This window comes from Muntiacus reevesi, chromosome 5 (genome assembly GCF_963930625.1).
Source record: "Muntiacus reevesi chromosome 5, mMunRee1.1, whole genome shotgun sequence".
Classification (NCBI taxonomy): Eukaryota; Metazoa; Chordata; class Mammalia; order Artiodactyla; family Cervidae; genus Muntiacus; species Muntiacus reevesi.
The window spans coordinates 18,325,844-18,339,533 of NC_089253.1; the positions used below are offsets into that span (position 1 = coordinate 18,325,844).

Below are 13,690 nucleotides of genomic sequence, written 5' to 3' on the forward strand. Positions count from 1 at the left end.
TGAATGTTCAGGTTGATTTCCTTTAGGATAGAGGCTTCCCTCATAGCTCAGTTGGTAAAGAATCTGCCTGCAATGCAGGGGACCTCAGTTCTATTTCTGAGTAGGAAAGATCCGCTGGAGAAGGGATAGGCTACCCACTCCAGTATTCTTGGCTTCCCTTGTAGTTCAGCTGATAAAGAATCTGTCTGCAATGTGGGAGACCTGGGTTTGATCCCTGGGTTGGCAAGATCCCCTGGCGAAGGGAAAGGCTACCCACTCCAGGGATCTGGCCTGGAGAATTCCATGGACTGTGTAGTCATGGGGTCACAAAGAGTGGGACACGACTGAGTGACTTTCACTTTCACTTTCCTTTAGGATTGACTGGTTTTATCTCCTTGTTGTCCAAGGGACTCTCAAGAACCTTCTCCAGCATCACAGCTTGAAAGCATCAGTTCTTTGGCACTCAGCCTTCTCTATGGTCCAAGTCTCACATTCGTACGTGACTACTGGAAAAACCATAGCTTTAACTATACAGACCTTTGTTGGCAAAATGATGTCTCCGCTTTTTAATACGCTGTCTAGGTTTGTCATAGCTTGTCTTTCAAGGAGCAAGTGTCTTTTAATTTCATGACTACAGTCACCATCTGCATTGCTTTTGGAGCCCAATAAAATAAAATCAGTCTGTTTCCACTTTTTCCCCATCTATTTGTCATGAAGTGATGGGACAGGATACCATAATCTTAGTATTTTGAATGTTGAGTTTTAAGCTAGCTTTTTCACTCTCCTCTTTCACCCTCATCAAGAGGCTGTTTAGTTCCAATTTATTTTCTGCCATTGGAGTGGTGTCATCTGAATATCTGAGGTTATTGATATTTTGTTCAGCAATCTTGATTCCTGCTTGTGCTTCATCCAGTCTCACATTTTGCGTGATGTTCTCGGCATATAAGTTAAATAAGCAGGATGACAGTATACAGTCTTGACGTGCTCCTTCCCAATTTGGAACCAGTCCATTGTTCCATGTCTGGTTCTAACTGTTTTGCTTCTTGACCCACATATAAGTTTCTCAGGAGGCAGGGTAGATGGTCTGGTATTCCCATCTCTTGAAGAATTTTCAACAGTTTTTTGTGACTCCCACAGTCAAAGGTTTTAGCATAATCAATGAAGCAGAAGTAGATGTTTTTCTGGAATTCTTCTTGCTTTTTCTATGATCCAGTGGCTGTTGGCAATTTGATCTCTGGTTCCTCTGCCTTTTCTAAATGCAGCTTGTATATCTGAAAGTTCTTTTCAGATGATTCTAAATGCTTCAGAAACTGAACATATATATGTGTTTTGTCCAGATACAAATACGTATTTCCATATCTCCAAAATCTCTTTGAGCTACAGAAATTCCTGTAGATTCATTTTTGTATCTCAAGTCATGAGCTAGGCTATTGGATTTACCTCTTTTCATGTTCTGGCTTTTCCAGCCTCTCTGGCTATGAGGGAGTTGATCATAAAATATATATATATATATATATATATATTTTTCTTTCAGCATTAGAAAATTATATATGTTTTACCTCTCTTTCCTATTCAGTAGATTTCTCTTTGTCCAACTATTCCTCTGTTTTGAGTGTATGTCTCTTCCTTTCTACTTTTTATCAAAGAAAAAATGACTCCAAGGTGTTTTCTTTCTCTGCTAATCATAATTTAGATTAATCTGGTAGTTGAAAGTAATTATAATAACTTTCACTTACTGAGCCTTTATTATGTGTCAAGTTCTGTTGGTTGGTCACAGGCTCTTTTTTAAATTCTGGCTTACTCATCAGCTAAACATGTGACTTTGGACAAGTTTTAATAATCAGTTTTCTCATTTGTAATTTAAGGATAACAATAACCTGATGGAATGGTTAAAAGATTAAGTGATATACTACATATATGCACAGAGCAAAATGATAGGCAAATGTATGAACACAGTAAATGTTACCTGTTGTTTCATCATCACCATCGTTACATGCTGTGCCCTATAAATTAGCATCACTCCCCATGTTTCAAATGAGGAATCTTATCTCTAAAGAGGAAAAGTTCAGGGAGGTTAGGTGTTAATATTTCCCCAAAGTCCATACAGTTGGTTAGTAGGGGACCACACTGAGGTTTAAATATAGGTTTGACAGATTCCCCAGTGTTAATTCTTTTAGTAGCAATTTTTAAAAGTTATTCCTTGGCCATAGTTATATGGGAATAGTATCAGCTGGCATCAGACTTTAAGAGGAATCAATCATATCCTGAGTCCTATTAGAAAATCAAGTGGCCTAATCAAACTTAAAAGCTTTTGCCCAGCAAAGGAAACCATAAAGAAAGCAAAACGACAACCTGCAGACTGGGAAAAAATAATCACAAATGATTCCAACAGGGGCTGGCTTAATTTCCAAAATATACAACTAGTTTAAGTTGGTTAATAGTCTTTTAAAGTATTTTATCCTGCATTTTCCTCCTGCTTTTTCTGTGGAGTTAACACAAAGCATTAGGTTGCAGATCAAACTCATACACATCAGAGAACTTACTCTTAAGTTTTATTATTAATTTCAGTGATGCAAAAGGCAGTCAGGAGGCTCAGATGAAGCAAGCAGAGGTCAGGGACGTTGATTTCAACTTTGCAGGTTTCTTGCCTTATTGGACACATAACCTATGGCCCACAGTGATAGATATAGGCTCCAAATGTGTTTTTACAGGGTTATTTCACTTTGAAGGAGAACATTTGAGTTACAAAACATCTGCATTTAATACTCCCAGAGAATTTCATAGCTTTTGTGGCTTTGCCCAAGGACGCATACCTCATAAATCCACATTCTGTATTTATTTACAAAATGTGTAATAAAAAGTAATCAACCAGGAACATCCATTAAAGAACATATTCTATATATAAAGACCTTTCTTTCTAGCAAATATTATTGTTCTATTTAGAAAATATGTAGATATCATGTTGACAAGGAGATGAGACCATGTCTTCTGCCTTCTTCCTTCTGGGAGCAACCTCTTCAGTCAGAGAGAAATTAAGGGCTCCCTGTGCCTCATCTGTCAGTTATAGAAAAGGGGATGTAATATTTCCAGCTGACTGTTGACTTCTGTATTTCTCCCTTTTGCTGTGTTTTTGTTGTTATTGTGATTGTTGTGGTGGTTTGGCTTCTCATATTTTAAACTCTTTTTTTTTAAGGTGTATTTGCATTTAGAATTGTTAGATTTTTTTCATGGATTTATTCCCATCCTTTCATTATGAAATGTCCCTTCTCTCTGGTTATAATTGTTGCCTAAGGATTGATTTTATTAATATTGCCACACTGGCTTTCTTATAATTAGTGTTTCTGTGGCATTTCTGTTTTTGTTCTTTGTTTTTGAACTGCTTTGTGTCTTTATATTTAAAGTACATCTCTTTCTCAAAGACTTAGAGAACAAACTTATGGTTGCCGGGGGCAAAGATAGGGGGAAGGGATAGTTAGGGAATTTAGGATGAACATGTCCATACTGCTATATTTGAAATGCATATGCAGCAAAGACTTCCTGTATAGCACATGGAACTCTGCTTAGTGTTATGTGGCGTCTTGAACCTTCCGGTCAGGATGGGAGTTTGGGGAGAGTGGATACATGTATAGGTGTGGCTGAGTCCCTTTACCCTTCACCTGATACCATCACAGCATTGCTCATCGGCTATACCCAAATGCAAAAGGAAAAGGTTTTAAAAAGTAAGGTGTATCTCTGATAAAGGGAAAGTGAAAGTCGCTCAGTTGTGTCCGACTCTTTGCGACCCCGTGGACTATACAGTCCATGGATTTCTCCAGGCCAGAATCCTGGAGTGGGTAACCTTTCCCTTCTCCAAGGGATCTTCCCAACCCAGGGATCATAGCTAGGTCTCCCACATTGCAGGCGGATTCTTTACCAGCTGAGCCACAAGGGAAGCCCATATCTGTTCTTGCTTTTATATTTAGTGGGACTATCTGAGTATAGTGGGACTATATTTCAGTGGGAATATCTGACCCATTAATTATTAGTTTACTAATGAATATACCTAGGTTTATATTACATCTTGCCATTTTTCCTATTTGTCCTCTTTATTCTAGATTGGTTATTTGGTCATTCTTTCAATTTGGTCATCCTAACTTTCAATGTTTTAAGTTCATTGATTATTTCCTATCTTCTCTATTGACTTTTTACATTTTTGAATTATTTTTTTACTAGTTGCTCTAGAAATTATAAGAAGTATCCTTACCTTATTACAATTCACCTTTGGATAGTTTTTCCACAACATAGAGTATAGAATATTGAAATCTTAATTCCACTGACTATCTGCTGTCCTTTGTGCACCTGTTGTGATGAATAATATTTTAGTTATAAACCCCAGAGTACATTTTTATTATATTTTTAAAACTATCAGTAATATTTTTAAAATTAAACATTTTAAGATTAAATTAAGTTTAAATTTAAAGTTTAAATTAAACATTTGAGATAATTGCATGCTAACTTATAAGAAATAATACAAAATGATGCTGTATACCTTTTATCCTGTTTACTCCAATGGTAAACTTGTAAAATTTTAGTACAATATCAAAACCAAGGTATTGATGTCAGTGTAGTCCACCAATATTACTCAGATTTCCCCAGCTTTGCTTATATCATTTTGTATGTGTTTGTATATATAGTGCTGTGCAGTTTTATTACACGTGTAGGGCAGTGATTCCAGTGCCACAACCAAGACAGACTGGTTTCATCACCAGAAGTATTCCTGTTGTTCCTCTCTGATAGCCACAGTCCTCTTACTTCCTTCCGCTTCCCCTCACCTCAAACCCTAACTCTTCACAATCACTAATCTAGTCTCCACTTTGATTATTATGTTATTTTGAGAATATAATGTAAATAGAATCTTAAAATATGTAAACATTTGTGATTGGCTTTTTTTCATTCAATGAGTTCCCTTTGAGAGTTATCCAGGTTATTGCATTTATCAATAGTTTATTGTTTTTCATTGCTGAGTAGTATTCCATTGTATGGATGTACTGAAATTTGTTTACTCATTCGTCAACATAAGGCTGTCTGGTTGTTTGTTTATGCATTATTTTAAATAAGTCTGTTTTGAATATTTGTGTACAGGTTTTCATGTGAATGTAACAGATTTTAGTCATTTAAAAATGTTTTAACCATGGTAGAAATATACATAATGTAAAATGTGCTATCTTAATTAATCATTTTAATATACATTGATTACACTGTACAACCATTCCTGCCATCAATCTACCTCTTCATCTTGTATGCTCAATTCTATACTCATTAAACAATAATATCCCTAACGACTCCTTCATCCATTCTGCTCTCTCTCTCTCTTATCTTGACTTATATAAGTTGAATCATACAGATATTTGTCTTTTTATAACTGGCTTATTTCACTTCGAATAAAGTCCTCAAGGGTCATCCATGTTAAATCCGTCCATTGCAGAATTTCTTTCTATTTGAGGGCTAAATAGTATTCCATTGCATATATATACCACAGTTTGCTTATTTATTCAACAGTTGATGAACACTTGAACTGCTTCCATGTTATGTGCAGTGCTGAGCTGAGTTTAGTCATTTAGTCGTGTCTGATTCATTGCAACCCCATGGACTGTAGCCTGCCAGGCACCTCTGTCCATGGGGATCCTCCAGGCTGTAGTACTGGAGTGGGTTGCCATGCCCTCCTCCAGGGAATCTTCCCAACCCAGGGATCAAACCCAGGTCTCCTGCATTGCAGGCAGATTCTTGCCATCTGAGCCACCAGGGAAGCCCTAGTTAGAGTGAATAATGCTGCTGTGAACATGAATATACAAATATATATATATATGTATCTTCAAGACCCTTCTTTCAATTATTTTTGCATATATCTATTAAGCAGACTTGCTGGATCTTATGGTAATTCTATTTTTAACTTTTTGAGAAACTGCCATACTGTTCTCCACAAAAACCAAGAGTACACAGGAGTTTTAATTTCTCTACATCCTCCACATTCTTGTTGATTTCTGGTTTTGTTTTTTCTTTTTCTTTTTTTTTTTGTTTTTTCTTTTTCTTTACATAGCCATCCTAATGAGTTGGTATTAGTTCTCAAAATGTTTGGTGGAATTCAGCAGTGAAAGCAATGGGCCTAGGACTTTTCTTTGTTGGAAGATTTTGGTTAATGATTGAGTCTCCTTATTCATTGTAGTTTGTTTGCATTTTCTAATTCTTCATGATTACAAAATAGGTTTTGTGTTTTTAGGAATTTGTCCATGTAGTTTATCCAGTTTGTTGGGATACAACTGTTCATAGTACACTCTTATAATCCTTTTTATTTCTGTAAAATAGTAATGTCCCCATTTTTATTTCTGATTTCAGTAATTTGAATCTTTTTTTTTTAATTAGTAGTACATCTGGGTAAAGGCTTACCAATTTTGTTGATCTGTTTGAGGAACTAACCTTCAGGTTCATTCATTGAATTTCTCTATTGGTTTTCTGTTTTATGATTCATTTATTTCTGCTCTAATCTTTATTATTTTCTTCTTTTCACTATGTTGGATCAATTTATTCTTCTTTTGCTAGTTCCTTAAATTGCAAAATTTGGATGTTGAGATCTTTATTGTTTTTTAAATGTAAGTGTGTATAACTGTGAATTTACCCACCATCATTATTTTTGCTGCATGCCAGGTTTTAGTATATTGTGTTTTTATTCTCATTCATCTCCAAAAGGGGAAAAAAGTGAACAATGGGGAGGGAAGGGTATTGACCCTTTTAACCCCTGGTAGTCACTTCAGTGGGAGAGGTTTGTAACAATAGGGGGAGGTACAACAATCATGACATCCCCATTCTGTCTACACCTGTGTGAGGAGAAGCATCAGTCAGCCATCAAACCACAGATTCCTATTATTTGAAGGATAAGATCCTTTTGGCCCACCTTGGTTCCTACAAACTGTCCGGTCTGCCTCAGGAATATGGGGCCAACTGGCTGCCGTGTGCTAGGGACTCGCGTACTGCAACTGCTACTGGACCAGGTGATGAAAGTGACCAAAGTTAACTATAACTTATCATCCAAAACTTCCCTAGAAGTTGAAAGCCTTCAACAGATTCCATAGTCCCAAAAGAGTTACATTAGGCAGATTCTTTTAGTGCAGTTGTTGTCTAGGTGGGGAGAGAGATTCCTAATGTTTCCTTTTCAATCATCTTCCAATAATTCTCTCTCGTAAGCATAAGTTTTTGTTTTTATGAAATAAAGACCTGAGCATATAGTTGCTAGGTTATGGTAATTACTTGTCTAATTTTATGAGAAAGTGCCAGACTTTTGGGGGGAAACTTTTACGTTCCTGTCAGCAGTATATAATGACCCAGAGTCTCTATATCTTTACCAATTTTTGGCATCATCATTACTTTTTGGTAGCCATTTTAAGTGTGTAGTGACATCTCATTGTGGTTTTAGTTTTCATTCTCTGATGGCTAATGATGTAGCACATATAATTATGTGGTTATTTCTCAATGGTATGTCCTCTTCAGTGAAATGTTTCTTCATGTCCTTTCTAATTGGATTGCTTGATTTTTTTTTAATTGAGTTTTGAGAGGTCTCTCTATAATATAGCTATTAGTCCTTTGTTGGATATGTTATTTATAAATATCTTGTCCCAGTATGACTGGACTGTAACATCCTCTTAACAGAGTCTCCTACAGAGCAGAATTTTAAACTTTAGATGGAGTCTAATTTGTCAGTTTTACCTTTTATGAATCATGCTTTTAATGTCAAGTCTGAGTTCTTTGTCTTGCTCTTAGATCTCAAAGACTTCTCTTATTTTTTTTATATAATTTTATTTATTTATTTGTGACTATGCTGGGTCTTTGTTGTTATACCAGCTTTTCTCTACTTGCTATGAGTGGGGCTATTCTGTGTGCAGGCTTCTCATTGCTATGGCTTCTCTTGTTGTGGAGCACAAGCTCTAGGGTGTGTGAGCTTCAGTAGCTGTGGCACGTGTTTTAAACATATTCTTTCCCTGGTGGCTCAGATAGCAAAGAATCCACCTGCAATGTAGAAGATGTTTGTTTGATCCCTCAGTCAGGAAGATCCCCTGGAGAAGGGAATGGCTACCCACTCCAGTTTTCTTGCCTGGAGAATTCCGTGGACAGAGAAGCCTGGCTAGCTGCAGTCCATTGGGTCGCAAAGCATTGGATTCAATTGAGCGACTTGTAGTTTTTACAGATTTTCAGATCCTCTTTTATTTTGTTAAAGGTTATACCTAATTATTTAATTTTCTTTGGAGTGATTGTTAATAGTATTGTTTTATATTTCAATTTCTGTATGCTTATTAACATACAGACATGTGATTGGTTTTTGTGTGTTAATTTCAAAAAGTTTAAGAAAAAAACTTTTAGCTTCAAAAAACATTTCCTTACTTTTAGATGATCTGTAGAATTGTCTTAGACACAGTCTAACATTTTGGGTAACTAATTGCAAGCACTCCTGTAAAGGTGGTATGGTTATTTTTATTTACAGTTTATACACTGAGCCTAAGAAATTGCCAAGTTAGTATGTGACAGAGCTGGGATTCAGCCCCAGGCTTGTGCAGAGCTGTTTTCAATATGTTATAACATCTCAGGGTTAAAAAGTCTTTTGAAGGCACTTACATGTTGTATTTTCTGAGAAATTTAATCTCTAATGACAACTTGACTAGATGTTCTTCTACTCTTTCTACAGATAGTGCACAAATATTTACTGACATTTCATTCGGCCATTGGGAAGTGCTGTGTTTCATTCCCCCTACTCATGCTTGTAAAGTTTTTTTTATATTTGAAGTTTCAATATTCACCAAATTAGTATTCATTTATTCATTCCTTCATTTAACTGTTTCTCCAGGCAGGTATTATGGTACGTAAACCACCACTACCACCACTGGATATACAGAGGGTTCCCAGGCGGCACTAGTGGTAAAGAAGTCACCTGCCAATGCAGGGGACTTAAGAGATGCGTGTTCTCTCCCTGGGTTGGGAATATACCCTGGAGGAGGGCATGGCAGCCCACTCCAGTATTCTTGTCTGGGGAATCCCATGGACAAAGGAGCCTAGTGGGCTATAGTCCAAAGGGTCACAAACAGTCAGACAGGACTGAAGTGACTTAGCACGCATGCACTGAATATTCAGAGTTGAGTAAGACATAAGTCTTTGCTTTTAATTTGCTTACAGTTAAGTAGAGAAGATTGATAGGAAGGCACATAGAGTAGAGGACGGTAAGTGCTCTGATGGAAGTAAGTGCATTTGCTGCCCAATAGTGTACTGGAGCTGGTGCATGTCAGCTTACGGGAGCAAATTGTGAGTATTTATACCATGGAAATTGACAAGTTCTATTAGGAATTTGTTAGGGCTTTCCTTTTTTCCCTTCCCCCCGCCCTTCCTTCCTTCCTCCTTCCCTCCCCTCCTTTCTTCCCTCCTTCATTTTTCTTTCCTTGAGGAAGCCAGTTTACTAAAATACTACTGCAGGCATAGTCGCAAAGGTATTAAGTGCAGTCCTTTATCTCATTGCAGTATGAGCTAATTCTGCATGTCATATCATAGGTTGTCCTACTACCACCTACTTCTGGTGATTTAGGCAACATCCTTTCTCACATATAGTGACTGTTTCCCTCTTAGGTGATGAGAGTGAGATTAACTCTGAATCTCCTGTGGGTTCTTTTTTTTTTTTTTCCTAGAGAATATAGAGCAGCTAACATCAGCATCAACTTATACCTCGTCAATGAACCTTGGCTCTTCTCACTGGCCTGGTGCTCCAGGATTCCCTCTGTGACCACAGACAACATTCAGGTCCTGAATGAGATGACTCAACCTTCCTACTTCATGGTGAGCTGGTCGTCCAGATTGTTCTTCCAAGTCTGGTATAATAGGAGTCTCTGTCCCCCACCCACCCCTACATTGCCCATTATGCACTCCCCAGGGTAGCTACTTAAGAGCAGAGACTTATGTGAGATTGGAGATGTGCATTCTCCCTTCTCTCACCCAGATCCTTCTGTGATTTTCAGGGGGAAATTAATATTGGTATAATAATTGCTGTTTATTGAATCCTCACAATGTGCCTTTCATGCATTATGTAGTTTTTAAACTGCTGAGTTAGCCACTGGAAGTATCCCTGTGGAGAATCTGAAGCGTCACATGTTGCAAGATTCAGAGTGAGGTCTGAATCCAGAGGTGTGTTACTGCAGCCTCACTTTCCTGAAGGCACAGCGACAATGACAGTGGCATGAGGTGTGGGGAGAAAACCCAGTGTACTTGATTCCAAAGTAAGCACTGTGTGTCCAAGCAAAATGCTTTTGAAAGATGAGCAAGTGTCCAGCCACCTAGTTTGATTTTCTCTTCTGTCTTGCTACTGCTTATGGCCAGAGAATTGAGGACCTGAAGTCTTGAGTTGTAACCCCAGCCAAATCCCTTCACTTATTACTTGTGGAGGGAACTTTACACATACATACATACATACGTAGTTGGTATAGATTATGTAGACTGAATGGGACAGTCAGCATCAGAAAATACTTTATCTCCACTGACTGTTTAAATTGCTCTGAGCTAGTCTTTCCCTTCCCCTGAATGAGATCTCACTCAGATCCCATAGTTTTTTTAGTCACTCTTATAGGTTATTTTTTTAATTTAATTGGAGGATAATTGCTTTGCAATGTTGTGTTGGTTTCTTTTATACAGCAGTGTGAATCAAGCCATAAATATGCATATGTCTTCTCCCTCTTGAACTTCCCTCTCACCTACCACCCCACCTCATCCCACCCCTCTAGGTTGTCACAGAGTACTGGGTTGAGCACCCTGTGTTTTACAACAACTTCCCATCATTAGTTTTCTATTTTACATATGGTAATATATATGTTTAAGTGCTGCTTTCTCATTCATCCCACCCTCCCCTTCCCCCACTGTGTCCACAAATGTATCCTCTGTTTCTGCACCTCTATTCCTGCCCTGAAAATAGATCCATCAGTACCATTTTTCTAGATTCCATGTGTATGTATTAATGTACGCTATTTGTTTTTTTCTTTCTGACTTACTTCACTCTGTATAATAATAATAGGTTCTGGGTTCATCCGCCTCACTACAACTGACTCAAATGTATTCCATTGTATGACTGAGTAATGTTCCATTGTTTTGTATTTAACACAACTTCTTCACATTCATTTGTTGATGGACATCTAGGTTGCTTCCATGTCCCAGCTATTATAAATAGTGCTACAGTGAACATTGGGGTATGTGTGTCTTTTTGAATTATGATTTTGTCAGGTTTTGAATTTGGTATATGCCTTGTAGTGTGATTGCTGGATCATATGGTAGTTTTATCCTAGTTTTTAAAGGAATCTCCATATTGTTCTCCATAGTGGCTGTGTCAATTTACATTCCCACCAACAGTGCAAGAAGGTTGCCTTTTCTCCACATCCTCTCCGGAATTTGTTGTAGACTTTTTTCATTGAAATTTTTGTGTTGGTTTATTACTGAGACATACTTTAAACTATGCTGACTGCTATATTTTTTTTTTTTTACTTAAATTTATTTTTAAATGGAGGATAATTGCTTTATAATATTGTGTTAGTTTCTGCCATTCATCAGCATGAATCAGCCATAGGCATGCATATGTCCCCTCCTTCTGGAACCTCCCTCCCACCTCTCACCCCATCCCACCCATCCAGGTTATCACAGAGCACCAGATTTGAGCTCCCTGTGTCACACAGCAAATTCCACTGGCTATCTATTTTACATATGGTAATGTTTCAACTCTTTCAATTTGTCCCTTCCTCCCCTTCCCCCCACTGTGTTCATAAATCTGTTCCGTATGTCTGTGTCTCCATTGCTACTCTGCAAATAGCTTCATCAGTACCATCTTTCTAGATTCCATATATATGTGCATTAATATATGGTATTTGTTTTTCTCCTTCTGATTTACTTCACTCTGTATAATAGACCCTTGGTTCATCCACCTCATTAGAACTGACTCAAATCTGTTCCTTTTTATGGCTGAGTAACATTCCATTGTATGTATGTACCACAACTTCTTTATCTGTTCATCTATTGATGGACATTTAGGTTGCTTCCATGGCCTATCATTGTAAATAGTGCTGTGATGAACATTGGGGTACCTGTATCTTTAAAAATTATGGTTTTCTCAGGCTATATGCCCAGTAGTGAGATTATTGGGTCATACTACCCCATTGTAGTATTGATTTGCACTTCTCTAATAATGAGCATTGTTGAGCATCTTTTTATGTGTTTAATAACCATCTGTATGTCTTCTTTGGAGAAATGTCTGTTTATGTCTTCTGCTCATTTTTCAGTTGGGTTGTTTGTTTCTCTGGTATTGCTCTGTATAAACTGCTTTTATAGTTTGGAGATTTTCATCAGTTGATTCATTTTCTATTATTTTCTCCCATTCTGAGGGTTTTCTCTTCATTTTATTTACAGTTTCCTTTGCTTTAAAAAAATCTTTTAAGTTTAATTAGGCCCCATTTGTTTATTTTTGTTTTTATTTCCATTATTCTAGGAGGTGGTTCACAGAGGATCTTGCTGTGATTTATGTCAAGTAGTGTACTGTGTGTTATTCTCTAGGAGCTTTACAGTTTCTGGCCTTATATTTAAATCTTTAATCCGTTTTGAGTTTATTTTTGTGTATGGTGTTAGGTAGGAGATATTCTAGTTTCTTTCTTTTACATGTAGCTGTCCAGTTTTCCCAGTCCACTTACTGAAGAGATTGTGTTTTCTTCATTGTATATTCTTGCCTCTTTTGTCAAAGGTAAGGTGCCCACATGTGTATGAGTTTATCTCTGGCCTTTTTATCTTGTTCCATTGGTCTGTATTTCTGTTTTTGTGCCAGTACCATCTTTGTCTGAATGACGGTAGGTTTGTAGTATAGTCTGAAGTTAGAAAGGTTGATTCTTCCAGCTCCATTTTCCTTTCTGAAGATTATTTTCACTATTTGGGATCTTTTGTGTTTTCATACAAATTATGAATTTTCTTGCTCTAAGTCTGTGGAGAATACATTAATAGTTTGATAGGGATTGTTTTGACTCTGTAGATTGCTTTTGTCATTTTCACAATATTAGTTCTTCTAATCCAAGAACATGGTATATCTCTTCATCTATGCCATCTTCTGGTTCTTTCATCAGTGTCTCATAGTTTTCTGCATACAAGTCCCTTGTCTCTTTAGTTAGGTTTATTCCTAGGTATTTGATTATTTTTGTTACAGTGGTGAATGGGATTGTTTCCTTAATTTCTTTTTTTGATTTTTCATTGTTAGTGTATATTAATGCAAGGAATTTCTGTGTATAAGTTTTATATCCTTCCATTTTACCATGTCCATTGATTAGCTCTAGTAATTTTCTGGGGGCATCTTTAGGGTTTTCTATGTATAGTATCATATCCTCTGCAAAGAAAGTCTTTTGCTTCTTCTTTTCCAATCTGGATTCCTTTTATTTGTTTTTCTTCAAAAAACAACCAAACAACAACAGGGAAAAAAAAAGGCAGAAAAATCCTGGGCTGTGAAGGGTGGGGCGTAGGTTGGGAAGGGTTTAAGCAGTGGCACAATAGCTGGAGTGAGATTTAGGTAGTGGTAAAGTCCTTATTTGGACTTCCCTGGTGGCTCAGATGGTAAAGCTTCTGCCTACAATGCGGGAGACCTGGGTTCAATCCCTGGGTTGGGAAGATCTCCTGGAGAAGGAAATGGCAA

At 37.2% G+C, this 13,690-nt stretch overlaps 1 protein-coding gene across 1 annotated transcript in view; it reads left to right on the plus strand.

Annotated features, from left to right (window-relative positions):
- The window catches only part of LOC136169202 (glycerophosphodiester phosphodiesterase domain-containing protein 4-like), a 130,300-nt gene that overhangs the window by 87,229 nt on the left and 29,381 nt on the right, over nt 1-13,690 (plus strand). Inside the window, exon 13 of the mRNA XM_065937016.1 lies at nt 9,678-9,825. Within this exon, the coding sequence (XP_065793088.1) occupies nt 9,678-9,825 (148 nt within the window). The remainder of the gene's footprint in view (nt 1-9,677; nt 9,826-13,690) is intronic.